This window comes from Coenobita brevimanus, chromosome 7, assembly GCF_032717465.1.
Source record: "Coenobita brevimanus isolate Jiangsu-jjx chromosome 7, ASM3271746v2, whole genome shotgun sequence".
Classification (NCBI taxonomy): domain Eukaryota; kingdom Metazoa; phylum Arthropoda; class Malacostraca; order Decapoda; family Coenobitidae; genus Coenobita; species Coenobita brevimanus.
Window position 1 is genome coordinate 4,318,835 of NC_136960.1, and position 27,500 is coordinate 4,346,334.

General features: G+C 42.1%; 1 protein-coding gene across 1 annotated transcript in view; it reads right to left on the reverse strand.

Moving 5' to 3' along the window:
- The window catches only part of LOC145404710 (multiple PDZ domain protein-like), a 1,044,659-nt gene that overhangs the window by 667,756 nt on the left and 349,403 nt on the right, over nucleotides 1-27,500 (reverse strand). The window contains exons 8-9 of the mRNA XM_080276264.1: nucleotides 23,082-23,141; nucleotides 10,410-10,647 (exon numbers count right to left, since the gene is read on the reverse strand). Of these exons, the coding sequence (XP_080132390.1) occupies nucleotides 10,410-10,647; nucleotides 23,082-23,141 (298 nt within the window). The remainder of the gene's footprint in view (nucleotides 1-10,409; nucleotides 10,648-23,081; nucleotides 23,142-27,500) is intronic.

The window sequence follows — 27,500 nt, forward strand, 5'->3', positions numbered from 1 at the left end:
TTTTTCTCCATAATCTCTCCTCCCTACCTCTCTTTATTTCTTCATTCCCTCCTCTTTTTCTCCCTCCCACACTCCCTACAATCTCTCTCTCTCTCTCTCTCTCTCTCTCCTCTCTCTCTCTATTGTTGGCGTGAGGAGGACAGCGCAGGAGACACAGGGAAAAAAAAAAAAAACAATACTGAATAACCAGGGAAAAAAAAGGAAAAATTCTCCATGTAATATCTAGTCTGAAAAGAGTGAGTAAATAAGGGAAATACTTAGAGAGAGAGAGAGAGAGAGAGAGAGAGAGAGAGAGAGAGAGAGGGGGGTGGAGGTTAAGGTAGTGGATATTGGCTTCGTTACCTGAGGGGAACACTGAGGCAGCAAGGAAGAAGAAGAAGAAGAAGAAGAAGAAGATGATGAGGAAGAAGAGCAGGAGGAGGAAGAAGCAGAAGAAGATGGTAGGAGAAAAAACCAGTAGTAGTAGTAATAATAATAATACAATAATAATAATAATAATAATAATAATAATAATAATAATAATAATAATAATAATAATAATAATAATAATAATAATAATGATAAAGATGTGTCCCTTTTACGATAACTAAGACCGTATAAAGAAAACAAAATTTATAAAGAAAAGGAAAAATATCAGAAAGGGAAATAATGAGAAAAAATAAATAAATAAAAAATAGCCAGAAGGAAAATAATGTAATAAAAATGGCAGAGGGAAATAATTATAATGAAAATAGCAGGAAGGGAAATGCTGAGAAATAATTAAAAAAAAACGCAAGAAGGGAAATGAAAAAAAACAGGAGAAATGGAAATAATGACAAAAATAGCAAGAAGGGAAAAAAATTAGGGAAAAATAGGAGGGGAAATAATCATCATAGTAAAAAAGGTAAGAATGGAAATATTGAGGAAAAGATGGTGGGAAGAGAAATGAGAAAAAAATAGCTGCAAGGGAAATAAGAAGAAAAATAGCAGGAATGGAAATACTGAGAAATAAAAAACAGCGGGAAGTGAAATGAGAAATAGAAAATAAGAAGGGAAATAATATGAATTAAAAAAATAGCAGGAAAGGAAATAGATAAGAAATAGCAGGAAGGGAAATGACAAAAAATAGCAGAAAGAAAAATAATCAGAAAAAACAGCAGGAAGGGAAATGACAAAAAAAGCAGAAAGAAAAATAATCAGAAAAAAAACAGCAGGAAGGGAAATGAGAAACGAAATGAAGAATAGCAGGATGGGTAATGAAAAATAAAAAAAAATCGCAGGACGGAAAATTAAAAAAAAACACAATAGCAGGAAGGGAAATATTGAGGAAAATAGTAACAGGAAGGGAAATAATGAAGAAAATAGTAACAGGAAGGGAAATGAGAAAAACAGGAGGAAGAGTAATATGGAAAAATAGGAGCATGAAAAATAAGGAAAAACAGCCGGAAGGGAAAATAAAAAAATAAAAAAAATTGCAGGAAGGGAAATAACAAGAAATATATATATATGGAAACCATGAAAAAGGGAAAATATGGTTAAAGAGGGAGGAAAAGAAATAATAACAGAATAGCAAAATAAAAAAAATCAATATGACGATAAGAAATGGAATGAATGATAAAAAATACAGAACAGACAGGAACGAAAAAAAGAACCATACAAGAAATAAAAGAAAAAATCTAAGCCAAATGGGACAAATCGGCAGAAAAAGATAATAAAAAGATAAGTAAAAATAAAAGATACGATAAATAAAACAAAAATTCAAAGTTAACAAAACTGGACAAAAAAGCAGAAAAACACAAAAGGATAAATAACACAAATAAAACTGATAAACAGAAATTAATAAGAAGATAATAAACAAAAAGATCAAAAATAAAATTAACTATATTATAATGATCCGATTTCTGCATGTCTGTTTGTTTGTTACGGTAACACAGCAAAAAACGGCGCAACGTAAAGCAATTTTTATTACAGCAAGGTACCGTTAAAATGCTCTAACTTGAAGAATAAAACAATTTCCAGTCCAATCGGGCCACTGGTTCTCAAGTTACGACTCATTTCTAGCCCTTTCCTTCAAATGTAGTATTCGCTTTTAGTAGAAGGGATGGATTCGTTCTTGGTCTGGCATTGAAATTACCAACATGACTGAAGAGAGATGAGTGACGTGTTTGTTGTATTGTCACTCTCTCGCCTCTCCTTCCTTATACTTCTAAAATTGTATACTATAATGATGTATAATTTAGTATATAAGCAAATACTGCTATCCTGCCTCTCTCTCTCTCTCTCTCTCTCTCTCTCTCCTCAACGGGTGTCCCAGAATAAAAATATGGGAAAATTCCTCGCCCCGTCTCACTCACGGTATGAGTAATTCAAATTTGTTACTTTTCGACTGAAACTAGGAAAAGATTTGACACTGGGTAATAATAACGATAAATAATGGACAAATAAAAAATAATAATAAATAAATATGGTAAATAAAAGAAGGAACAGGAAGAGTGAACCTGGAGTGAGAAATGATGGAAGTTTGGGGCAAAAACTCAAATTGCTTTCAATAGCGGATAGTTATGGCTTAACAGTGTCAGCCAAAGTGCATTACTGAGTGACTGACTGGTATAAATGGTAGTGGTGAGGTGTGGTGTGGTGTGGGTTGGTATGAGGTGGAGACAGTGTATTGTAGTGTGGTGTGGCGTGGATATAGTGTGGTGGTGGTGGTGGTGGTAATGGAAAAGGAAGTCATATGAAGGAGAGGTATAAAAGAATGAGGAAGACGGAAGCGGAAGCAGGAAATAAAAGAGAGAAAGAGCCTTTGAATAATTAATGAAGAAATGAATAATCCTCCACATTTACCTCCGTCTCTTCAAAACAAGCCGGATATAAAGAGCCTGATGCATTTTTAATAAACCCGAAAATAGAGAGAGAGAGAGAGAGAGAGAGAGAGAGAGAGAGAGAGAGAGAGAGAGAGCACACAGAACAATAAGTAGCTTACTGGAAGGGGAAGGAGTATCCCAAACAATGGAACAACTCACCACTACAAACAGAACAGGAGGCAGGGCAGGGCAGGACAAGGCAGGGCAGGGCAAGGTAGGACAAGGCAAGGCAAAGTTGGGCAGGGCAGGGCAGGACAAGGCAGGGCAGGGCAAGGTAGGACAAGGCAAGGCAAAGTTAAGCAGGGCAGGGCAGGGCAGGGGAAGAATGACCAGGGCAGTACAAGGTAAAGTAAGGAAGGTCAGACACAACACAGATGGGCAGCGCCAGGAAGACCAAGGCAGGGCAAGGCAGGACAAGGCAGGGCACGGCAGGACAGAGTAGGACAACAGTAACTTAGCAGAGATACAGACAGATTAACACACCAGGACAGAGCAGGACAAATCAAAACAATTTCTACCATACTGCTATTACTCTGGGATTTACGTGGAGCATGACTGACTTCAAGTTGTCCTTCCCTAGTATACAGCACAGGGAGAAGCAGGACAGGGCGGGGCAGGGCAGGGCAGGACAGGGCAGATGAAAGCAGGACAAGGCAGGGCAGAGTAGGACAGGTAGGGGAGAGAAGGACGGAAGAGGACAACAAGAGAGGAATGAGCAAGAACGATTAGGATTTGAGAGGACACGACAGGGCAAACTAAGAGAATGCAGGGAAGGTCACATCGAAGAAGGACACACCAGGACAGGTCAATGCAAGGCGGGACAGACAAGGAAAAGAAAAGGTAGTGCAGGACAAGGCAGGACAGGTCAGGACAGAGTAGGAAAAACCAGGACAAAGCAGGTCACACCAGGGCAAAGTAACACACAGAAATGAGGTCAGGAAAGAGGCAGAAAATAGGACAAAGTAAGAAAAACAAGACAAACCAATGAAAACAAACTAGGAAAAAAAAGGGTACCGAACTGCCCAGGACACACTACAAGAAGCAGGACAAGTTTAAAGACAGAGCAGGACAATGAATCTAAGGAAAAAAAAAAGGTATGACAAGAGTACAACCAAACAAGAAAAAGGAACCAAAACAAAGAAGGAAAAAAGGACAATACAAACCAGGACATATTAGGACATGATGGTGGAAACAGGGAAGAGACAGAGAGAGAGAGAGAGAGAGAGAGAGCACTCGGTCTGGCTAAACGTCCGATACGCCGCACACTATATTACTTCAGTCTCTCTCTCTCTCTCTCTCTCTCTCTCTCTCTCTCTCTCTCTCTATTTATCTATCTATCTATCTAATCATGTCTATCTGCCTAACGTGACAGCCTTTATGTTTCATTCGTCTCTCTCTCTCTAATCATGTCTATCTACCTAACTTGAACAGCCTTATGTTTCACTCCTTTCTCTCTCTCTCTCTCTCTCTCTCTCCTCAGATATATACTATTAATGCCGCTAAAATTCACAGTCCCGGCGAAACTAACGTTATAAATTCTAGACATTATATTCACCTTGCAATTTTGGAGAGAGAGAGAGAGAGAGAGATTGCAACCCAGCTCAACGCTGCATTGCAAAGAATACGCACTCTCCTCCCCCCTCCCCCCTGCACAGCTTACACAACTGCAGACGTAATATTTATGTTGCAAATGTTGACACTATTACGTTGCAACTGTACGATTTAGGCATTACGTTGCACGGGTGGAAGCAGTTATGTTGCAACAGTGGAATTATGTTGTAAGTGTGGTACTAGTTATGTTGCCAGCGTGGAATTAAGTTATGTTGCAATGGTGGAATTAAGTAATTTTGCAATGAAGGAATTAAGTTATGTTGCAATGGTGAATTTAATAGTTATGTTGCAATGGCGAATTTAATAGTTATGTTGCAATGGTGGATTTGTCACCATGTAACTTTGCAATTAACAGCTGTTGCAACTGTGATTATGATAAGCAGCTGTGGACGTAATATTCACGTTGCACTTCTAATTCTCACACTGCAATTAGTGGTGCCACTGCACGAGCACCTGTGACATGGAAGGTAATTAGATCCAGAAATGAACGACACGGCTGTTAATGACAAAGCTAATACTATATATATATATATATATATATATATATATATATATATATATATATATATATATATATATATATATATATATACACACACACACACACACACACACACACACACACACACACAGAAAATCTGGACCATGACGTAAGTTGCAGTAATAAATCGCACATAAACGAATCGCCAAGAGCTCCTGCCCCCAGCTGTCTACACAAAGCGTCACTCGGTGTGCCTCCGCCAAGCCTTGCACAAAGACTGGCCACAGAACCTCCATGACAGGGTTCACTGTGGGTTGAAATGAGACCAAAGATAAACTAAGTCGACCCCACATGACCCTGCTGACCTATTCAGTTCATCGTCCCTTCATAGTGTATCACTGACACAAGTTTGGTCGAAATCCGTCGAGGGGTCCAGGAGACATCGCGACCACAAGGATAACCTAAGTCGACCCCATATGACCTTCACCTTTGACCCAGCTGACCTAATCATTTCATCATCTCCTCATACTGCATCACTGATAAAAGTTTGGTGGAAATCCGTGATGGGTTCAAGAGACATCGCACCCACAAGAGTGTTACGGACGCACGCAAGCAGGGACGGACGAATCAATGCCTCCTCCATTATAGGTGGGCGGAGGCATAATAAATAATACCAAAAAAAAAAAAATTAAACGAAAATCTGAACCGTGAAATACGCTACAAAAGGACGAAAATCTGGGCCAAATTAAAGTGAAAATCATAGAGACATGGCAGTAATTTTCGCACCTTTTCACTTTCCACACGACCTCATTTACCGAGGGGAAAAAATTATAAATGACGGAATAACCTGGGAAATCACAGAGGCAACCAATTTACTCAGGCCATTTACAGTTTACGAAAGTGTGGGTTAAATATTTGCAAAGATTTATAATGCTGGAGAGGGACGCCTTCAGGTGGTGTCATGGGGCTAATTGGGCGGGTCGACTGCCTGGTTAATTCAATGTGAGGCAGAGGAGAAGTTATATGAAGATACTGAGACGGAAAATGAGGGGGAAACTTCGGTAGGCTAAAAAATTAATAAAAATAACTAAATAATAATAATAATAATAATAATAATAATAATAATAATAACAGCAACGACAGTACAATACACCAAGCATCACGTGAAATAATATGACACTGAACTAAGCTTTTAGGAACTCAGTCGTATCAAACACACTGAAACAAAACAAAAAACAAACAAACAAACAAAATCGCTCACGTCCAGTTTCATCCGACGCTTGGGTCTCGATTTTTTTTTTTTTTTGTTCGCTGAGCAGTATATATTTTTTTCCTGTCTCAAAAATGTCAAAGCCGAATGAGATTTTGCATAAACTGTAACCATTAATCGTCTGGCATCTATCCCGTGACATCATTTTTTAAGCGATTCATTCTTGCTACCTCTAGATTATTTATAATTATTATTATTATTATTATGGTGTTGTAAGGGAGGTGAATGCAAGAGTTTTAGGTGGTCTGAGTCTGGTAAATGTTGATGGTGGAGATTGGAATCTGAAGCAGCTGCTGTTTGCAGATGATACTGCACTGGTGACTGATTCAGAGGAGAGATTGAGACAGTTGGTAGAGGAGTTTGGAAGGGTGTGTGAAAGGAGGAATTTGAAAGTAAATGAGAATAAGAGTAAAGTGATGAAGTGTACGAGGTTGATAGATGGTAGGGGGATGAATATAGTTTTGAATGGTGAGTTGCTTGAGGAGGTAGATTGTTTTAAATATCTAGGGTCACATGTTGCTGTGGATGGAAGAATAGATGCAGAAGTGAAGTCTAGAATAAATGAAGTAGGAAAGGTGCTGGGAGGAATGAAAAAAGTGTTTAAATGTCGTTCGCTTAGAATGGATGTAAAGAGAAGGCTGTATGAGGGTGTTGTGGTACCGACTGCATTATATGGGGCTGAAACATGGAATATGGGTGTAGCAGAGAGGAAAAGTTTGAATGTAATGGAGATGAGATGTCTGAGGAGTATGTGTGGAGTGACGCGTATGGATCGGGTGCGAAATGATGAAGTGCGAAGGAGAACTGGAGTTGTTCAGGAGATGGCTGGTAGAGTTGAGCAGAGGGTGTTGCGATGGTTTGGGCATATGGAGAGAATGGATAATGAGCGATTGGTGAAAAAGATAACTAGATCTGATGTGAGAGGTGTAAGGCTGAGAGGAAGACCACGAATAGGATGGATGGATAGTGTGAAGAGAGCGCTGGATGCGAGAGGGATGTCTGTCGAGCAAGGAAGAGTGGCTGTGCGTGACAGAAATAAATGGAGAGAAATTGTGAATAAATAAGTGATGACGCAGCCCTGAGGGGATATTCTCCCGCATTTGGTCTGATCAGCTAGTCAGGTCAGGTGCGGGTAAGGGGATGGGTATGTTATGATGTGGCAGGGGTAAACCAGCTCTGCTGTCGGGCCCTGCTGCGGATGTCACTGATTGCATTGCGCAGTTGACCCTTGTGCGGTGTGGTGCGGTGAGGATCTGTCCGTTCTCCCCTTTGGGGCTAAGATGTGAATGAATGTGTTTAAATGGATGAGTAAATGGAGAGTGTGTCGTCCTGTCTCGGCTACCTCCCTTTCCTTGGGGGAAGCAGCCTAGGTATATAGATAGATTATTATTATTATTTTTGCTTCAGGCAGACCTCTCGTACTGAAAGGGTAAAGGAAGGCTGCATCAAACCCCCTTCCCCCCAGCTCCAAAAAAAACCTCCCTAAACTGAATAAAATCGTCTGAAAGTAAAGGAATAATTTTATTTAGTAGAGGAGGACCCCAAAAGTGTAAAGGGATTATTGATCGCAACTTTATAAATCTGGGAAATATTCATCTTTCAAAAATTTTGATATATGTGAAAAAAAAAAACTGAGGACACATGCTAGTCAATACACACACACACACACACACACACACACACACACACACACACACACACACACACACACCATACTCTCTCTTTCTCTCTCTCCCTCTCTCTCACCAACGTATGACAGGGGGAAAAAAGGAAGAAAAAGAGAGTGAACGAAGACAATCGACATAAAACCCTCCTTATCCTTCACCTGGCGTAAATAATAATCTTATGACGGAAATAAGGCGGTATTTTCTCGTGAGGTGGAGCAGCCAGGATTCTGTGGGCTTGGATGATGTGCAAATGAACGTGTGGCCCATTTCCCTGGCTGATTGTTCTGATGCATGCTCTGTCTGTCTGTCTCTCTCTCTCTCTCTCTCTCTCTCTCTCTTTGTGTTTAATCTCTGAACTAAGTTAAGATGAAAGAACAAAAAAAAAAAAAAGAGAGAATTTGCGTGAAGTTAAGTTGGAAGAATTATAAAAAGGGCAAAATTTTAGGCCAAGTTAAGATGAAAGGAGTAGAGGTGGTGGAGGAGAGGTGGATGGGAAAGCACTCTCCTCCACCTCACTGCCAAGGAGCCAAAGTTTACTGGACTAAATTACCACGATAATTGTGTTCAGGTGCCAACGTAATTAGCCCGTGATGTAATTAAGAGAGTGAGGTAGAGGATGTGGCTGTGAGAGAAGGCATGTGGAGAAATACACTGAGGTGGTTTGGCCATGTGAAGAGATGGAGTGTGAGAGACTAACTAGGAGTGTGAGGTGGAGGGGTGGAGAATGGGGAGGAGACCGAGGATGAGATGGAGGGATGGAGTGGAGAGGTATATGTGAGAGGGGTGTGTGAGCTAGAGGGTGGGCAGTGAAATGAGGACAGGGTGACATGGAGGCGATTTGTTTGTGGCCACCTCTTATGGGATTAAGGCATCTGGCTATAGACAGATAGAAACTGATAGAAATAAGTCGAAATTAGACTAGTGATGACGAGGTGAAAAGAGAATCGGGAGCATAATTTTACTATTTCTTACGTATTTAAATCCAGGTGAACAGCATCGCATCGTTAAGCACCCTCGTCTACGTGGAGCTCGAACCCACCTCCCCACTGCAGGGCTTAAAAATGTGTGGCAGCGATGTAATTATATATATTTTTTCTTTTCAACTCCACACACCCTGCAGTGGTGAGGTGGGGTCGAGCTCCACACAGATGCAGGTGCTTTACGGTACGATGCTGTGGTTCCCTTTAGTGCTGTGCTATTTCTCTCTCTCTCTCTCTCTCTCTCTCTCTCTCTTCCTTACGTGCGGTCGACGGATCTGCTCGGCCAGACAGAAAGGGGCTATGCAGCAACAACAACACTCCTAGTCAATCTCTCACTCCCCTGGTTAATCTCACACTCTCCTAGTCAGTCTCTCACTCTCCATACTGCCATCATTATTACAACAGATATTACAGCAAAAGACAATAATATACACACAAAATAAATTAATTCACAGATAGAAAATGGACATTGAAACGCGTCCCATTTTCTATACCAAAAACAAGGGTAACAATGTAATCTATTTATGACCTGCTCTCTCTCTCTCTCTCTCTCTCTCTCTCTCTCTCTCTCTCTCTCGGCAGGATAGTATATTGAACTGAACTTTTTATTCCACCTCACCCCCCATCTCCCGGAAAATGCCACTGAACATGCCCCACCACTTCAGCCTCCGGATATAATAATGTAATGGGGAAAAAAGCAGGGTTACGTCAAGGTGGTGTATGTGGGAGGCTTTTGTGGTAGAGAGAAAGAGAGAGAGACTCGTACACGTGACCCCTTAAACAAGAACACCAATTGACCTCACTCAACCCACATGCTGACCTCTCTCTCCCTCTCTCTCTCCAGGGTTACCAGTGTAGTTTCAGGCTTTTAAACCTTACATAATTTACCTTGTCTGACCTTGCTTGCACACCCACCTACTTCCCTCGTTTGCCTTCATATAATCACCTCTCTCTCTCTCTCTCTCTCTCTCTCTCTCACACACACACACACACACACACACACACACACACACACACACACAGCCCCTCCCCACGTCCCTTTATCTAATACAAGACATACCCTTTCCATTCCCTGCTCAAAAAATTATTTCTTTCTCTCACCTATGGCACATTCCTGCAAACGGCCCCCCCTCTTCTCTCTCTCTCTCTCTCTCTCTTTTGCACACACACACACACACACACACACACACACACACACTGCACAAACACTTGGCTCACATCCACCACACGAACACTCACCTCTCTCTCTCTCTCTCTCTACCTACCTACCTACCTACCTGTCCTTAAGGCTCAGTTTAATCTATCAGTCAATCAGTTAATCAACCTACCTACCTACCCATCTATCCATTTATCTATCTTTCCATCTATCTATCCATCTAGTATCTACCCATCTTTTTCTATCTTTCTTACCCAGCTCAAACACACAGCCAGCGATGGTGATGCCGAGTCGCTCCCTACCAACCAAACCATCCATCCATTTATCTATCTATCTATCTATCTATCTACCTATCTCTCTCTCTCTTCATCTATCTATCTAGCTATCTATCTATCTCTTACCTTGCTCACACACATAGCCAGCGATAGTGATGCCTAGTCCCTGGTGGTCCTTCGTTATCTCCAACTCAATGTTCTCCATCTCCGGCAGCTCCGTCAGTAGTGCCAGGTTCTCCTCCCCGTAGCCCTGCTCTCCTCCTCCTCCTCCTCCTCCTACCTGCTGCTGCTCCTTCTGCTGCGCCTCCGTCACCAAGGGAGGAGACAGCGAGGATGAGGACGACACACCTTCGCCCTCCACCTGCTGACGAAAAAATAAGGATGATTAAGTGGAGATGATTTTTCTCCTTCGTCTCCTCCTCCTCCTCATGCTCCTCCTCCTCCTCTCCTCCCCCTCCTCCTCCTCTTCCTCCTTCTCCTTTATCATCATCATCATCAGGGAAAGGCATGGTGGAGAGAGAGAGAGAGAGAGAGAGAGAGAGAACCACTTCAACCTGAGCCGTTCCTCTTAAGATCATTACATATGTAGAGAGTTTGGGGGATCAAAGGGGAGAGGAGGGAGAAAGGAAAGGGGTGATAAAAATGGGGAGACAGAAAGAAGATATGGGGAGATAGGAGGAGCTAACTGTGAATTTGTTATCATCATCATCATCACCAAACAACACTCACCACCATCATCATCAACCAACCATCATTATCAGTCACAAGTCATCAATCATCATCATCCACCAATTACCACACCACCACCACTACCATCACCATCATCACCAATCACCACCACCACCACTACCATCATCACCATCACCATCATCATCATCATCATCACCAAACAATCACCACAATCATCATCAACCAACATCTTCGTCATTCACTTGTCATCAACCATCGTCATCATCAGTTACCACAACCACCACTACCATCATCACCATAAGTATTATCATTTATTTAGCGAGCGTCTGGGAGTTCAAAGGGTTAGGGAGAGCGGTAGAGAAGGGGTGGTGATGAATACGTAATGTGTTGATGGGCAGTGATGAGATGGCAGGATAGAAAGGAGAGACAACAGGAGAAATAAGGGAAGGGAGGGGAAAGGGAGAGGGGTGTAAAGAAATATGGAAGAGAGAAGGGGGTGAGGGAGGATATGAGAGATAAAATGGAAGAGATAAGCATGTAGGAAGGAGCTGGGGAGAAAACAGAAGAGATAAGGACAGGGAGGGGAGAGGGAGAGGGGTGATAAAGAGATGTGGAAGAGAGAAGGGGGTGAGGGAGGAGATAAGAGATAAAAAGATAAGCATGTAGGAAGGGCTGGGGAGACCAGAGGGGAGTGGAAAGGGAGAGGGGTGATAAAAAGATACGAAAAGGAGACAGGAAGAAATGCAGAGACAAAAGGAGATAAGAAGATGAAAAGCGAGGAGGAAGGAAGGAAGGGAAAGATAAAAGAAGGAAGTAGAAAGGGAAAGGATATGAAGATGAAGAGATAAAAGGAAGATAAGAAGATGAAAGGAAACAGCAGGAGGTCAGAAGGATAGAAAAGACAGCAGAAAGAGTGGAATGAGAAACGAGTGATAAGTTATATGAAGAGGAGACGTGGACAAAGAGAGGAGATATGTGGAAGAGATGCTAGGAGATGAGAAATGAAGAGGAGGAGGTAGGAAGTAAGGAGGAAATACAAGAGGAAGAAAGAGGAGATAAAATACAAGAAGGATTTGAATGAGAAAAGAGGAAGTAGAAAGGGAGAAGAATTATAACATGTGTGTGAAAAAAAGGGAAAATGGGTGACATGGGCAATAAGGAAAGAAATGGAGAGACAAAGGAAGGAAGTAGAAAGGGAAAGAAATGATGATGAGAGGAGGAAAAAAGTGGTTTGGCGAACGAATAAAACTATAATAATAATAATAATAATAGTAATAGTAATAATAATAATAACAGTAATAACAATAATGATAATAATAATAATGATAATAATAATAATAATAATAATAATAATAATAACTACTAATACTACTACTTCTGATACTACTACTACTTCTACTACTACTACCACCTTTTATAAAACCAATCATCATCATCACCACCACCGCCATCAACAGAGTGAAGATAAAGAAGTGAAGGGAATCGAATACTTTAAAAACACCTTAAGTAAGCCTAATAAAAATAATAAAGACGGAAAATAGAGATGATATATTTAACCAAGAAAAAAAATGTTATATGCTGATGGTGACAAATCCGGAAAAAAAAAAAAATGAAGAAAAAAAAATAAATGAGACTGACTGACTGTGAGAGAGAGAGAGAGAGAGAGAGAGAGAGAGAGAGATGTGGAAGATTGGAGAAACAAAGTGAGATAGAGAGATAGTGAGAGAGAGAAGAGGTGAGGAGAAGAGAGGTGAGGTGAGGACAGGTGGAAGGATCAATAAAGCACTGACAGGTGTGACGGAGGAAAGTGACATTTCTAAAATTACACACACACACACGCACACACACACACACACACACACACACACACACACACACACACACACACACACACACACAGAACTCATTATATGCCTAAAAGTAAATAAACGTATATATAAATAACAGGTGTCACAAGATAGATACATAGCTAGTCAACAGATAAAAATAGTGTCAAACGATAGATACAATGTCAAACGATAGATAGTGTCAAACGATAGATAGTGTCAACCGATAGATACAAAACAGTGTCATAAAAACAATTATATATAAAGGTGTCAGAGAGAGAAATTACAGGTGTCAGAGAAAGAAAGGTGTCAGACGATAAAGAATAAGGAGTCAAAAAATAAAGAAAAATAAAGACATCAAATAATAAAGGACTAAACATTAATCTGATAATGAAATGTCTGAATAAAGCAATACAGGTAATAAAGTGTAATTAAAGAAGGCCAGGTGTCGCAGGCAGGAAAATGAGGAATATTTATGTTTACAAAGGCAACATGGAGGTCTGAGCTTAAAGGTAATGGAGGAGTATTAACACACACACACACACTCTCTCTCTCTCTCTCTCTCTCTCTCTCTCCTTCAACCCACTCGCTTACTCTCTCTCGCTTTCTCTCTCCTCCCCTCTTGCTCTCTTTCCATCCCACTCACTATCCCTCTCTCTCTCTCTCTCTCTCTATGTCAGTATTTATTGTCTCCATTCTCTCTCCCTCAAAACTCCTCTCCTCCACCTCCCTATTCTTACCCATGCCAAGTACACGTCAAACTGACTCACTAATTCATCTCTCTCTCTCTCCCTCTCTCTCTCTCTCTCTCTCTCTCTCTCTCTCTCATTACTCCATTAATTTTTCTTCTCAGTTGGCTTCTCTTCTCTGCTTCTTTCCCTCCTCTCTTCCTAATTATCTACTTCTCTCTCTTTTCTCTCTCTCCATCTTTTATTTATTTCTCATTTCATCTTTATTTCTTCTTTTCCCTTTTCTTGCTATTTTTTTTCTTCCTTTATTTTTTTTTTTCTTCAGTTTTTGTCTTTTTTCGTCGGATTTTTTTTCTTAGTTTTCCTCCCCATTGTCAAGGCTTCTCTCCATTTTCCTGTCAGTCTTTTGTTTTCAAGCCCCACCTCTCTCTCTCTCTCTCTCTCTCTCTCTCTCTCTCTCTCTCCCATCTTCACTTGACCTCCTTTGCTTTCTTCAATCTTCTTATTTATTCCTTGAGACCAACAGCCTCTCTCTCTCTCTCTCTCTCTCTCTCTCTCTCTCTCACACACACACACACAGAATCTCTCCTGAGTCGGTGGGGGGTTGACAAGGTTGTGAATTATTGAGAGAGAGAGAGAGAGAGAGAGAGAGAGACAGACAGACAGACAGACAGACAGACAGACAGACACACACACACACACACACACACACACACACACACACACACACACACACACACACACACACACAGATGGGGGGAGACATGTAAAGAAGAGAATAATATGAGAAAACGAATGAAAGACAATGTGAGAGAGAAAGAAGAGAGTGAAAGAGAAGGATGAAAAAGTAAAGACGCTTGACGGAAGAAAACACAAGAAAATGAAAGATAATGAATAAAAATGAAGAAGGAGAGATGAGAGACAGCAGAGGGAGAGATGAGAGACAGCAGAAGGAGAGATGAGAGACAGCAGAAGGAGAGATGAGAGACAGCAGAGGGAGAGATGAGAGACAGCAGAAGGAGAGATGAGAGACAGCAGAAGGAGAGATGAGAGACAGCAGAAGGAGAGAAGAGAGACAGCAGAGGGAGAGATGAGAGACAGCAGAGGGAGAGATGAGAGACAGCAGGAGAGATGAGAGACAGCAGGAGAGATGAGAGACAGCAGAGGGAGAGATGAGAGACAGCAGAGGGAGAGATGAGAGACAGCAGAGGGAGAGATGAGAGACAGCAGAGGGAGAGATGAGAGACAGCAGAGGGAGAGATGAGAGACAGCAGAGGGAGAGATGAGAGACAGCAGAGGGAGAGATGAGCGACAGCAGAGGGAGAGATGAGAGACAGCAGAGGGAGAGATGAGAGACAGCAGAGGGAGAGATGAGAGACAGCAGAGGGAGAGATGAGAGACAGCAGAGGGAGAGATGAGAGACAGCAGAAGGAGAGATGAGAGACAGCAGAGGGAGAGATGAGAGACAGCAGAGGGAGAGATGAGAGACAGCAGAGGGAGAGATGAGAGACAGCAGAGGGAGAGATGAGAGACAGCAGAGGGAGAGATGAGAGACAGCAGAGGGAGAGATGAGAGACAGCAGGAGGAGAGATGAGAGACAGCAGAGGGAGAGATGAGAGACAGCAGAGGGAGAGATGAGAGACAGCAGAAGGAAAGATGAGAGACAGCAAAGGGAGAGATGAGAGACAGCAGAAGGAGAGATGAGAGACAGCAGAAGGAGAGATGAGACAGCAGAGGGAGAGATGAGAGACAGCAGAGGGAGAGATAAGAGACAGCAGAGGGAGAGATGAGAGACAGCAGAGGGACAGATGAGAGAAAGCGAGAGAGAAGGAAATAATCAAGAAGGGGGAATGGTAAATAAAGGCAGCAGACGGAGAGATAAGAGAGATAATATGAAGAGATAATAAGAGTGAAGAAAGGGGCAAGAGGGAATTTTTTTCGAGGAATGGGTAGAGAAAATTTTGAGAAAATGAGAGAGGACGAAAAAAGATCCATAATGTGAGTTTGAGCGAGGAGGGAAAATAGTGGAAAAAAAAGGAGGAAATTGCCAGGAGGAGGAGAGGAAGAAGAGGGGTGAGAGAGGAGGTGGGAGGTGGAGGGAAGATAAGAAGGAGAGGAAGAAAAGGGAGAGAGGAAAGGGGAATGATGAGAGGAGAGGGAGAGATGGATGAGGGAGAGAGGGAAATGAGGTGCAAAGGAAGGATGGAAATAGGGAAGATGAAAGCAAGGAGGGGAAAGGAAGTGAGAGGAGAGAAAGAGAGGAGGAGGGAGAGATGATAAGGAAAAGACAGGAAGAAGAAGGAGGGGGACAGATGAGGAAGAGAGACGGAGAGAAGAAAAAAAAAGAGCTATGGGGGAGAGAGAGAGAGAGACGGAAGGAAGAGGAAAGAGATAACGGTGGAAAGAAGGAAGGAAGAAAAGGAAAAGAAGGAATGAAGAAAGGAGAAAGAAGGAAGGAAGGCTATAAAGAAAGAAGAAAAGGAAGAAGGGAGGCTTGTGAGAGAAGGGGGGTGAGAGAATCTGGGAGAGGAAAGGGAATACATTAAACAAGTTACGTGTGGTGATTATGCAGGTAGGTATAGGTAGGTAGGTAGGTAGGCAAGTAGGAAGGTAGGTAGGTGGGTAGGTAGGTGGGTAGGTTGGTAGATAAGTGCGGGTGAATAGGTAGGTAAGTAGACAGGTAAGCAGAGGTGATCAGGTAGGTAGGTAGGTAGGTAGGCAGGTTAGTATGCAAGATAATCAAGGTGGCAGGTAAGTGATTTTCCAAGTAAGATCAGCAAACAAGCACGTAAGTAAGTGAGTATCCCAAGGAGTAAGTAGACAGAAGAGAGATTTAAGATTAAGGAATACTGGAAAAGACGGTAGGCAGATAATTCAGGTGTGTAGCTAATCATCCCCACACAGGTAATCACACTGACAGACATAAAAAAAAAAAAAAAAAAAAAGGGTCTTGAAGCAATTAGGTTAAAAATCAGTGAAACAGACGAAGATGACAGATAAAGATAGATATTTGGGTGGGAGAAGAAGCGTACATACTAAAAGGAAAGGTAAATTAATTAGATTATGTGGGTCAACAGGTAAACAGGTACCGGTACCAAAAAAGGTAAATACAGGTAATTGGATATAGTTACCTAATTCTGAGTCTACCTAGAAAGGCTGGCACAGGTGATCATGCTGACAGGTATGTAATTAGTGAGCCAATTAGGAGATAGGTAGAGGGATACATATATACCCACGTAAAGATATATACAGACAGGTAGAAGGATATGTAGACAGGTAGAAGGATACATAGACAGGTAGAAGGATATTTATAGACTGGTAGAAGGATATTTATAGACAGGTAGAAGGATATATAGACAGGTAGAAGGATATACATACACAGGTAGAAAGATATCCTAGTAAACACGACGAGTAAGCCAGTAGCTCAGTAAATGGGACTGAAAGAAGAGTAGATTATTTACAATGGCTTAGGTACCCAGGTAGAGAGGCAGGTAAATATGTAAACAGCAGCGAGGCAATTAGGTATATGTACAAGAAGGGAAATATGTAAACAAAAGACAAGTATACTCTTTCCACATAAACTTGGCTCAGATTTTCGCCCTTTTGCAGCTTATTTCACGTGGCTCAATGGCAATAGGACAATGCTACGGTTCGACATCCTTTCCACATCACTTCTTCGTGACTAGCACCAAGCTCCAGTGTTAATCTATTGTTACAACAGAGCATTTAAGATGGAGAGACGGCAATTTTAAGCCAAGTTGAAGTGAAAAGAGCACAGGGTGATATATAAGTAAAATGGGAATAGGGTGGTGGATGAGAGAATGTGTTGGTTATTTTATGAAGACTGTAGACAAGGTGAGGCACTGGATTATGTGACAACACTCTAGCTGATGAGGAAGATGGGGACCGGAGGAGAGGAAGGAAGGAAGAAAGGATAGGAGGGAGGAAGGAAGGAAGGAAGCTAAGAAGGAAGGAAGGAAGCTAAGAAGGAAGGATGGAAGGTAAGAAGGAAGGAAGGAAAGAAGCAAGGTAAGAGGGAAGGAAGGAAGGAAGACAGGAAGGAAGGATGGATGGGAGGGAGGTAGGAGGGAAGGGAGGAGAGGAGGTAGGTAGAAGGGAAGGTAGGGAGACAGGAAGGAGGTAGAAGAGAAGGAAGGGGAAAGAGGAGGAAGGGCTGGGAAGGGGGAACGAAAGGGAGATGAGAGAGAAGGGAGGGAAGAAAGGAAGTAGGAGGGAAGGCAGGGAAGGGATGAGGAGGAGGGAAGGCAGAGAGGAGGGAGGCAAAAGGGAAGGTAGGGGAGAGAAGCAGTACGAGTGAGAGGGAGACTAGAAAAGGGAGAGGAAGAAGAAGGGGAAGATGGGAAAACGGTATGACGGGAAGAAAGAAGGGGATACAGAGAGGGGGAGGGAGGATAGAGGAGACAGTAGGAAGGGAGGGGAGAGGGAGGGGAGGCAAAAAGGGAGGTAAGGAGGATGTTAAGGAAGGAAGGGAAAGAAAGGAGGAAAAAGAATAAGAAGGGGAGGTGGGGATGAGGAAAGAGGGGAGGAAAGGGTGGGAAGAAAAACCGGAAGAAAAGGAAGGTAAGAGAGGTAGGTAACAGAAGAAGGAGTGAGAGGTAGAGGGAGAAGGCTTGAGAGAAGAGATCAAGGGTAACGCGAAAATGAAGATTGAATACTTGGGTGAGTGGAAGTGTGATGGTGGTGATAGGGTGGAGAATGTGATGGAGAGGAGAGATACCATGAAGTGGATGTGGTGGAGAAGAGAGACAGATGTGGAGATGCTGTGAGGTGGAGAAACGATGCTGTGGAGGACTTGGAGATACATGAACAGTAGTGAAGATGGTAACCGTGTGATATGGAGACACAGGAGGAAGACGCAGCGAGATGTTATGGGGTCGAGATAGTATATAGCGGAGAGTCTTTAAGATGGCGATGATCCGGGCGTAGATCCTTGAAGATGATGCTGGGAGGTGAAGTATTAACCTTTTCAGTACGACGACAGACACAATATCCCCAGCAAAATGGAAAAGACTCCCTTAAAATGAATGAAAAAATATGAACACGAAAAAAAAAAAAATGGAGATGATCGCAAAGGCGGTGAGAGAGAGAGAGAGAGAGAGAGAGAGAGAGAGAGAGGAAATAAACCAGCTATGTCGTGAAAATAACCCATTCAGCTCGAGATCGTTCTTAAGATTTTTTTCAGTTCTATTTCCAGACGATTTTTTTATTACAAGATTTGTTTTCGTCCTTAAACCCTTCACTACGGCAGATCTTTTCCCAAATTTCTAAACTAATTAATTCTACCAAGGTGTAATTTTTCGTTCAGGTGTCATTAAATACAACCCTAATTACCCCTACCAGGTGATTTTTACCTGGTGATTTTTTTCCCCTACCTGGCGATATTTTTTCCCTACCTGGCGATATTTTTCTCCCTGCTTGGCGATATTGTTTTCCCTACTTGGCGATACTTTTTTCCCTACCTGGCGATATTTTCCCCCTACCTGGCGATATTTTTCGCCTTACCTGGCGATATTTTTTCCCCTTACCTGGCGATATTTTTCCCCTACCTGGCGACATCTTTTCCCTACCTGGCGACATCTTTTCCCTACCTGGCGATATTTTTTTCCTTACCTGGCGATATTTTTTCCCTACTTGGCGATATTTTTCCCCTACCTGGCGATATTTTTCTCCCTACCTGGCGATATTTTTTCCCCTTACCTGGCGATATTTTTCCCCTACCTGGCGACATCTTTTCCCTACCTGGCTATATTTTTTCCTTACCTGGCGATATTTTTCCCCTTACCTGGCGATATTTTTTCCCCTTACCTGGCGATATTTTTTCCCCCACCTGGCGATATTTCTTCCCTACCTGGCGATTTTTCCCCCTACCTGGCGATATTTTTTCCCTTCCTGACGATATTTTTTTCCCTTAGTTAATTACAATTTTCTTTAGCTAAGAAAAAAAGGGGGAGGGGGTAATGACACAGGCAGTAAGGGTGAATGGTGGGGAAGCAGTGGTGGGAAAAATGAGTCTGGAGTGGTGTGGATGCGATGAGTGGGGGAGTGAGGGTGTGTAGACGTGAGGGGGAGTGAGGGTGTGTAGACGTGAGGGAGAGTGGGGATGTGGAAGTGCGGAGAGTGGGACTGTAGAAAGGGGTGTGTGGAGAGGGGGGTGTGGAGAGTGGGGTCATGGAGACTGAGGGTGTGGAGTGTGGTGATGAGGGAGTGTGGAAATGAGGATGTAGTGACGCACGCATGAGGAAGTGAGTTAGGCCTAGAAGAGGAAAGGAGGAAGTGAGCAAGTCGGTGTGAGGTAGTAAGGATGAAGTAGTAGTAGTAGTAGTAGTAGTAGTAGTAGTGGTGGTGGTGGTGGTGGTGGTGGTAGTAGTAGTAGTAGTAGTGGTAGTAGTAGTAGTAGTAGTAGTAGTAGTAGTAGTAGTAGTAGTAGTGGTAGTAGTGCAGCACGGTGTAGGGAGAGTGTAAGGAAGAGAGTAAGAGGAATATAAAGTATGATAGTAAGGAGGAAGAGAATTAAAAAGAGGATGAAGGAAGAGTAGGGGAACATGAGACGTGCTGTGTAGTAGTGGTGTGGGGAGTGTGGGGGTGTAAGGAGGGGTGATAGAAGGAGCGGAGTATAGAGGGGTGTGGGTGTAGAGTAAGGGAGTGTTGGAGTGTAAGATGGAGTGTTGTGACAAGTAAGAAGAGTTGAGTGTAGTAGTGTAAGAGATTGTGATGTGTAAAGGAGCTGTAAGAGCGGAGGATTGTGAGTAGGAAGAGAGCGTGGGAGAGAAGTGAGAGAAGGAAGGAGGGATGAAGTGATGGAGGAGGGTTGGAGAAGTGCTGGAGAAAGGAAGCGGGGTAGGGAGAGACAAAGCCGTGAGGGAGTGCTGGAGAGGAGGAGGTATAAAAGAATTGTGAAGGAGGGAGGGAAGGAGTGGTGAGGGAGTGTTGGTAAGGTAAGGGAGCATTAGGAAGTGGTGAGGGAGGGACCTGTGAGATAGTGAGGGAGGGAGGGAGGGAGGGAGAAGCCACGTGGGAGGGTAAACATGAAAACAAAGGGAGATGACCAGGGTAGGAGGACTGGAGGGAGGGAGGGAAGGAAAGAAAACGGGAGGGGAGGGGAGGGGAGGGGAGGGGAGGGGAGGGGAGGGGAGGGGAGGGGAGGAGAGGAGGGTAAGAAAGAATGACAGAAAAAAAAATACACGGCAAAGAAGTTACAAGAAAAAAAGAAAGAAAAAAAAAAAAGGTGGAGAGGGGAGAAAAAGAAGAATCGAGAGTGAGGTGGAAGAAAAGGGGAAAAAAAAAGGGGTAAAAAAGGGGGAGAAAAAAGGAAGGAAGAAAGAGGAAGAAACAGAAGGAAGTGAGAAAAAGAAGGAAGACATGAAGGAAAATAGGAGGCAGGAAAAGATGGAAGGAAGAAAAAGGAGGGAGGGAGGAAAGAAGAAAGAGGAATATGAAAAATAACGATGATGAAAGACAAGGAAGAAGAAAGAAAAAGAAAAGGAAGATGAAGGGAGAGGAGGGAAGCAAGTGAAAAGAGAGGAAAGAAGGGAGGGGGGTAGAACGTACGACAGGGGGAGGGGGGGGGACGGAGGGAGAAAAGGAGAGACGAGAGAGGCTGCAAGTTTCTAAGACAATGGAGAAGGAGGAGGAGGAGGAGGAGGAATGAAAGGGAGGGAGGGAAGGAGGGAGGGAGGGAGGGGGAGAGAGAGAGAGAGAGAGAGAGAGAGAGAGAGAGAGAGAGAGAGAGAGAGAGAGAGAGTGTGTGGGGAGGGTGAGGCTGTGAAAAGAGGCTATTATGGCCAGGTAAACACAGGTGCTCCCCCCCCTCTCTCTCTCTCTCTCTCTCTCGTTACAATACCTCTTTTAAATAATTCCAAGTTCCTCCTCTCATCTTCCTCTCTTTTCCTCTCTTTCTCTCTCTGCATCTTCCTCTCTTCTTCCCCTCTTTCTTCTTTGCCTCTCCTCCTCTCCATTCTCTCTCTGCTTCTTCCACTCTTCCTCTCCTTTCATCCCCTCTTTCCTCCCCTCCTCTCCTCTCCACATATCGCCATCACAACCTACCTTATTTACGTCTAGAACATTAAAACACCATTTTAAGTTTTATAAAGATTTCCAAGAGACAATTTTTCCCAAACTTAAGAAAATACTTAAACAAGGGTGAAAATTAAGTTTGTATTTAACCCCCTCCGTTCGTAAATCTTCTCACTCTTCTCTTCTGCCTTCTTCCATCTTCGCTCCAACTTCCTTCTCTCTCTCTCTCTCTCTTTCCTTCTTCACTTTTTTCTTTGCTCCCTTATCCTGTTTTTATATTCTCTCTCTCTCTCTCTCTCTCTCTCTCTCTCTCTCTCTCTCTCTCATCCCCTCCAATAAAATTACTGAGGCGGTAGTGGAGGACTGTGTAGGCATTAGTTGTTATGGGGACCTACATCAACCCTACATACACACACACACACACACACACACACACTTCAAGACGTGCATAATCACAAACATCAGTGTGTGTATCAGCAGTTCACTAAGATGGCTGGTGAGGGGAGGTGGGGGGGGGGCTGGGGGGGGCTGTTGGGGGCTGGGTGGGGGCTGGGTGGGGCTGAGGGCTGAAAGTTGGGAAATGTGAAGGCTCAGGTGCATTAACGTAGCACAGAAACTGACAGAAGTTGTGAATATGAGAGCGAGACGCAGGCAGGGGGTGAGGCAGGGGAGTGGCAGGGTCGAGTTGGGAGGGACAGAGGACAGCGAGGCAGGGTGAGGCAAGGAGAGGCAAGCCAAGACAGGGTTGAACAAAGGAAGACAGGGTAAGGCAGGGAGTGGCAAGGTAGGGAAAGGCGAGGCAGGGTGAGTTAAATTAAGGTAAGGCAGGACGAGGCTGAGTAAGGTAGGGAGAGCCATGGCAAGGCAGGGTAGGGGAAGGAGAGGCAGGGTGAGGCAAGCAATAGCAGAGTGACGGAGAGAGGGAGAGGAGAGTAAAGGAGAGTAAGCGAGAGAGGGACGGAGAGCCAGAGAAGTTACGGTGAGGGAGACAGAGTAAGGAGTCAGAGTGAGACCTGGGGGTATGTTAGAGTGAGGGATGGAGGGAAGTCAGAGTGAGAAAGGGGGAGCGTGTGAGATAATGGGCGAACTAAAGCGAGGAGGTGCAATCCTGAGAGAGAGAGAGAGAGAGAGAGAGAGAGAGAGAGAGAGAGAGAGAGAGAGAGAAACGTAAACCTAGGAATATGTAAACAAAACACAAAAATGCACGAGACAGGAAGACAGATGGATACGATATAATATTGACAGATAAGGATGGATAAGAGATAGATAGATAGTATATACATAAGTAGATAAGTATACACACGAATATACTACAAAGCACAAAAAGATGTGTGTATAAGAGAGTAAATTACGATCATACCCAAACTTGTAAAGGCTGGTAATGCAAATGGGGAAATGATACGGTGTTAATGGAGTGTATGGAGAGGGGAAGGTAATGAAAATTGCATGCTCTCTCTCTCTCTCTCTCCTTTCACCGAGTCTCTCATCCTCTTTCATCCACACAGCACACACGCAAAATCTCTTTTCCCGACCCCTCTCTCTCTCTCTCTCCAACTAACCTGGTAGTGAGGGTGAGACTCGGCCTTGACGGAACCTCCCTCTCCCACCACCAGCTTGTCCTGCAATACAAGGCAACATTAGATCAACACAGCCTCAACACAAGCAACCCTGCAACACAATGGATTAGTAAACACACCCACTGCATCAACAACAACAACAACAACAACAACGGATAACCCCCCAAACCCCTATGCAACCTCATCAACATCTGCAACAAACCCTTTGCAACTCCAGGACGCTTTTCTTAGTTTTTTCATTCCATCTTCAGACGATTTTATGCATTTTAGGAAGGGTGTCTAAAAGTGAAGGGTTAAGGACGTCTTTAGGTAACCCCCCAAGGCCTAAAATTCTCTCCTAAGATGAATAAAATCGTCTGGAGATAGCAAGAAAAAATTAAGACAGACGCTCTCGTAGTTAAGTTATTCGGGGGGGAAAAATGTAAACAAAGAGCGACCACAAATCATTTTCCTGTCATTTCCTTTTTCCACCTGAGCAAACAGTGGATTACCAACACCACCGCATATTACCAACACACCCTGCCAACACCCCAGCACATCTCCACCCGCCCTGCCCACACCCCTACACACACAGACAGACACACACAGATATCCGTGTGGTCCTGAAGCCTGATACTGAATGCTGATCCACTTTGCACCGCCTCTGCAGCGCCGGGGAGGAGGTGGTGTGCCTGCGCTGATGGAGGAAGAAGCGCAGCGCAGTTCCTGGTGAGGCGCACTTGAGCAGACGATGGTTGTGATATCAGATAAAGAATAAACAGATAAGAAATAAAGGGTATCTGTTATCAGTGCGGGTCTTGGCGGATTGTCGTTGAGCAGACGATGGCAGTGATGGATAAAAAACAGAGATGAGAAATAAAGGAGTCTATTATCACTGTTGGTCTCGGTGAAGAGTCTCTGAGTAGATTGTGGTGGCGATAACAGATAAAGAATAAAGGAAGATAAATAATAAAGGAGAATAATTTACCACTGCAGATCATGGTGCGGGGTCCTTCAGTAGATAAAAAATAAATAGGCAGATAAAAAAATAAAAGAATATATATTTGAACTGAAAGTTTATCTTGTTGGCGATATCATTAAGAAACATAATAAAGACACAGATAAACATAAACAATAAAGTACAATAAATAAATAAAAATACCTGTAATGATATACTGAGCTACAAGGGCATTTTATTTCGCCAGCCTTACCTTGCTGACAATAGTAAAGCCGTATTACCCTTTCAACCCGAGGACGTCCTTGACTTCACTAATTCCTCTACCTGACGATTTTGTACAGGTAAGGAGGGCAATCTGGAATTTGTACAGGTAAAGGAAAGCCACATCTAGCCCAACCAAATCGAAAAATCCCTCTACAGCCTTTTCTTTTATGCAAGAAAGAAGGAACCCAAGGCCAGAAGCGCGTAAAGTTATTCCCTCCAAGAAAAAAACAAAAACGAGAGCTGAATAAAATCGTCTGTAAAGCAGGAATAAAGTACAGGAGTAAAGCAATAAAGGCGTCCTCGTGCTGAAGAGGCTATTTTTCTTAACCTCAAAAAGCAATATAAAAAAAAGGATGAAAAATAAGACAAGGATAGCCATTTTAAAAACAGCTCTTGGTAATGGGGATATTCTGAGCTAATAATTATAAATGCTTGGCTACACACAATTATTTTAGATTTAATTTCTCTTAGGTATGTGTATCCTGGCTGAAAATAAAAAAACGTACATAATACACACACACACACACACACACACACACACACACACACACAATTAAAACATATACTTGAAATTAATTACAAACACACACACACACACACACACACACAACTACACTGGTCCAACACACACACACACACACACACACACACACACACACACACACACACACACACACACACACACACAATTAAAACGTACTTGAAATTGATAACAAACACACACACACACAACTACACTGGTCCAACACACATACACACACACACACACACACACACACACACACACACACACACACACACACACACACACACACACACACACACACACACACACCACAATGAAAACATGCATTAGAAATAAATTACAAACACACACACACACACACACACACACACACACACACACACACACACACACACACACAACCATGACATTTACACACAGGAGATTAAACACAAACATATATAAATCATTTTCATAATAATCAAAATAATCTCACTGTTAACCGAGAAAAAAAAAATTATCACAGGAAAAACGAAAAAAAAAAAAAAAAACAGACGAAGCAATGAATGAGACTTTAATAAAAAAATAAATAAATAAATAAAATCCTCATCTTTAACTCCTTCAGTCCCACTTCCGTCTTTATTCCCTTCCTTCTTCCCCCCAGACTTAAATTCACCATCGCCATAGTCTGCATAAATCACTTACAGAAGGATATTAACCAGCCATAACCAAAAATAAATCGCAACGAGAGGTGCTAGGGAGCTCCTTTACTAGGTGAAAATAAGGACCATAGTATCGATGGGGTCAATGTGAAGCATAAATAAATAAATATAAATAAAAAAATGAAATATAATGAATATAATGAAAAATAAAGATAAAAAAAAAAAAATCAATACTATTAGGATTGTAATAAAAACACTATAGAGAGATTTATTACACAGCAGTAACAACAACAACAACATCAACATCAACAACATATAAACAGCGAAATGAGCAAGAAATAAATAATAACGAAGTTAGTCTTGGTTTATAATTATCCTAAACGACATAAATTAGTGATAAATGGATGATACAGATACGTAAACTTATTATTATTATTATTATCATTATTATTATTATTATTATTATTATTATTATTATTAATATCATTATTACACTATTATTATTATTATTATTATTATTATTATTATTATTATTATTATTAATATCATTATTACACTATTATTATTATTATTATTATTATTATTATTACACTATTATTATTATTATTATTATTATTATTATTATTGTTATTATTTTGCTCTGACGTGGCCCAGATTTTCGTCTTTTTGCAAATTATTTCAGTGGCAAAACTGAGGCAATGCTACGGCCCATATCCTTGCCACAACACTTCTTCGTGACTAGCATCGTATTGTAGTGCTGAGCTGCGGTTACAACTCAGCATTCAAAACGGAGAGACTATTTTTAAGCAAGGTTAGCTAGTTTTAGGGCAAGTTCGCTTGTTTTAAGCAAAGTTGGCTAGTTTCCAGCAAAGTTAGCTAGTTTTAGGTAGCTAGTTTTAAGCAAAGTTAGCAAATTTTAGGCCAAATTAACCTAAAAGGGGTACAGTTTAAAGTGGTCCTAACCTAAGGCAGGAAATACAGTGAGGGGGATACTAAACTAAGCCTTAGGTATGTGGCAGGACTCAGTCTCCTTGGTTACTAGTCAAATCAAGCCTCACCACCTGACCACACCTGGCCATCACCTGAGCTCACTGGGGTTATGGATCTCTGTCAGGATTTAAAAAAAAATAAAAATAAAAATAAAATAGATATGCTTTTCTTTTAGCTGACTAATCCATATTACATCACCATCATCATCACCATCACCACCATCAACCATACAGCCATCACCATCATCATCACAATAATAATAATAATAATAATAATCCATCCATCCATCATCTAATCCTAAGTTGCCCCATGAGGAGTGTAGGAGCCCGGGGCTAGGAAAGTTGGTACTGGCATTTAAGATGAGTGAAATAATAATAATAATAATAATAATAATAATAATAACAATAATAATAATAATATCATCATCATCATTATTACCATAACCATCATTACTATATCAATAACAATACTACCACTACTACTACCATTATTAATCATCATCATCATCATCATCATCACTCTCCTAATCTCCTAACAATACATGAGGAAGGAGAGATTAAAAAACTACACAATATCAGAATAAATCACATAAACACGGATGTTACGAATTATTTACACTGTTAACTCTGACCAAATCAATATTCCAATTTCCTCTCAAGTTTCGGGGTTAACGTCAATCCACTCTTACGTCTGCCTAAGTCGCCTCCAAGCCTGTGCTAAGTAATCTTCAGAGAATTCCACATGAAAATCGTATTCGCCATTTTCCTAGATTATGGTTTCTCAAATTCATCACTTTCCTAGAACTCGTCACTTTCCTTGATTAGTTCCATTCGTCGTTTTCCTACATTGTCACTTTCCTTGATTAGTTTATTACATTCGTCACTTTCCTAGATTTCGTCACTTACATTCAATTTCCTAGATTTTACGTCAGTCACATTCGTCACTTTCCTAGATTTAACTTACTGGCATTCGTCACTTTCCTTGGTTATACTTACTCATATTCGTTATTTTTCTAGATTAGTCACTCACATTCATCACTCTCC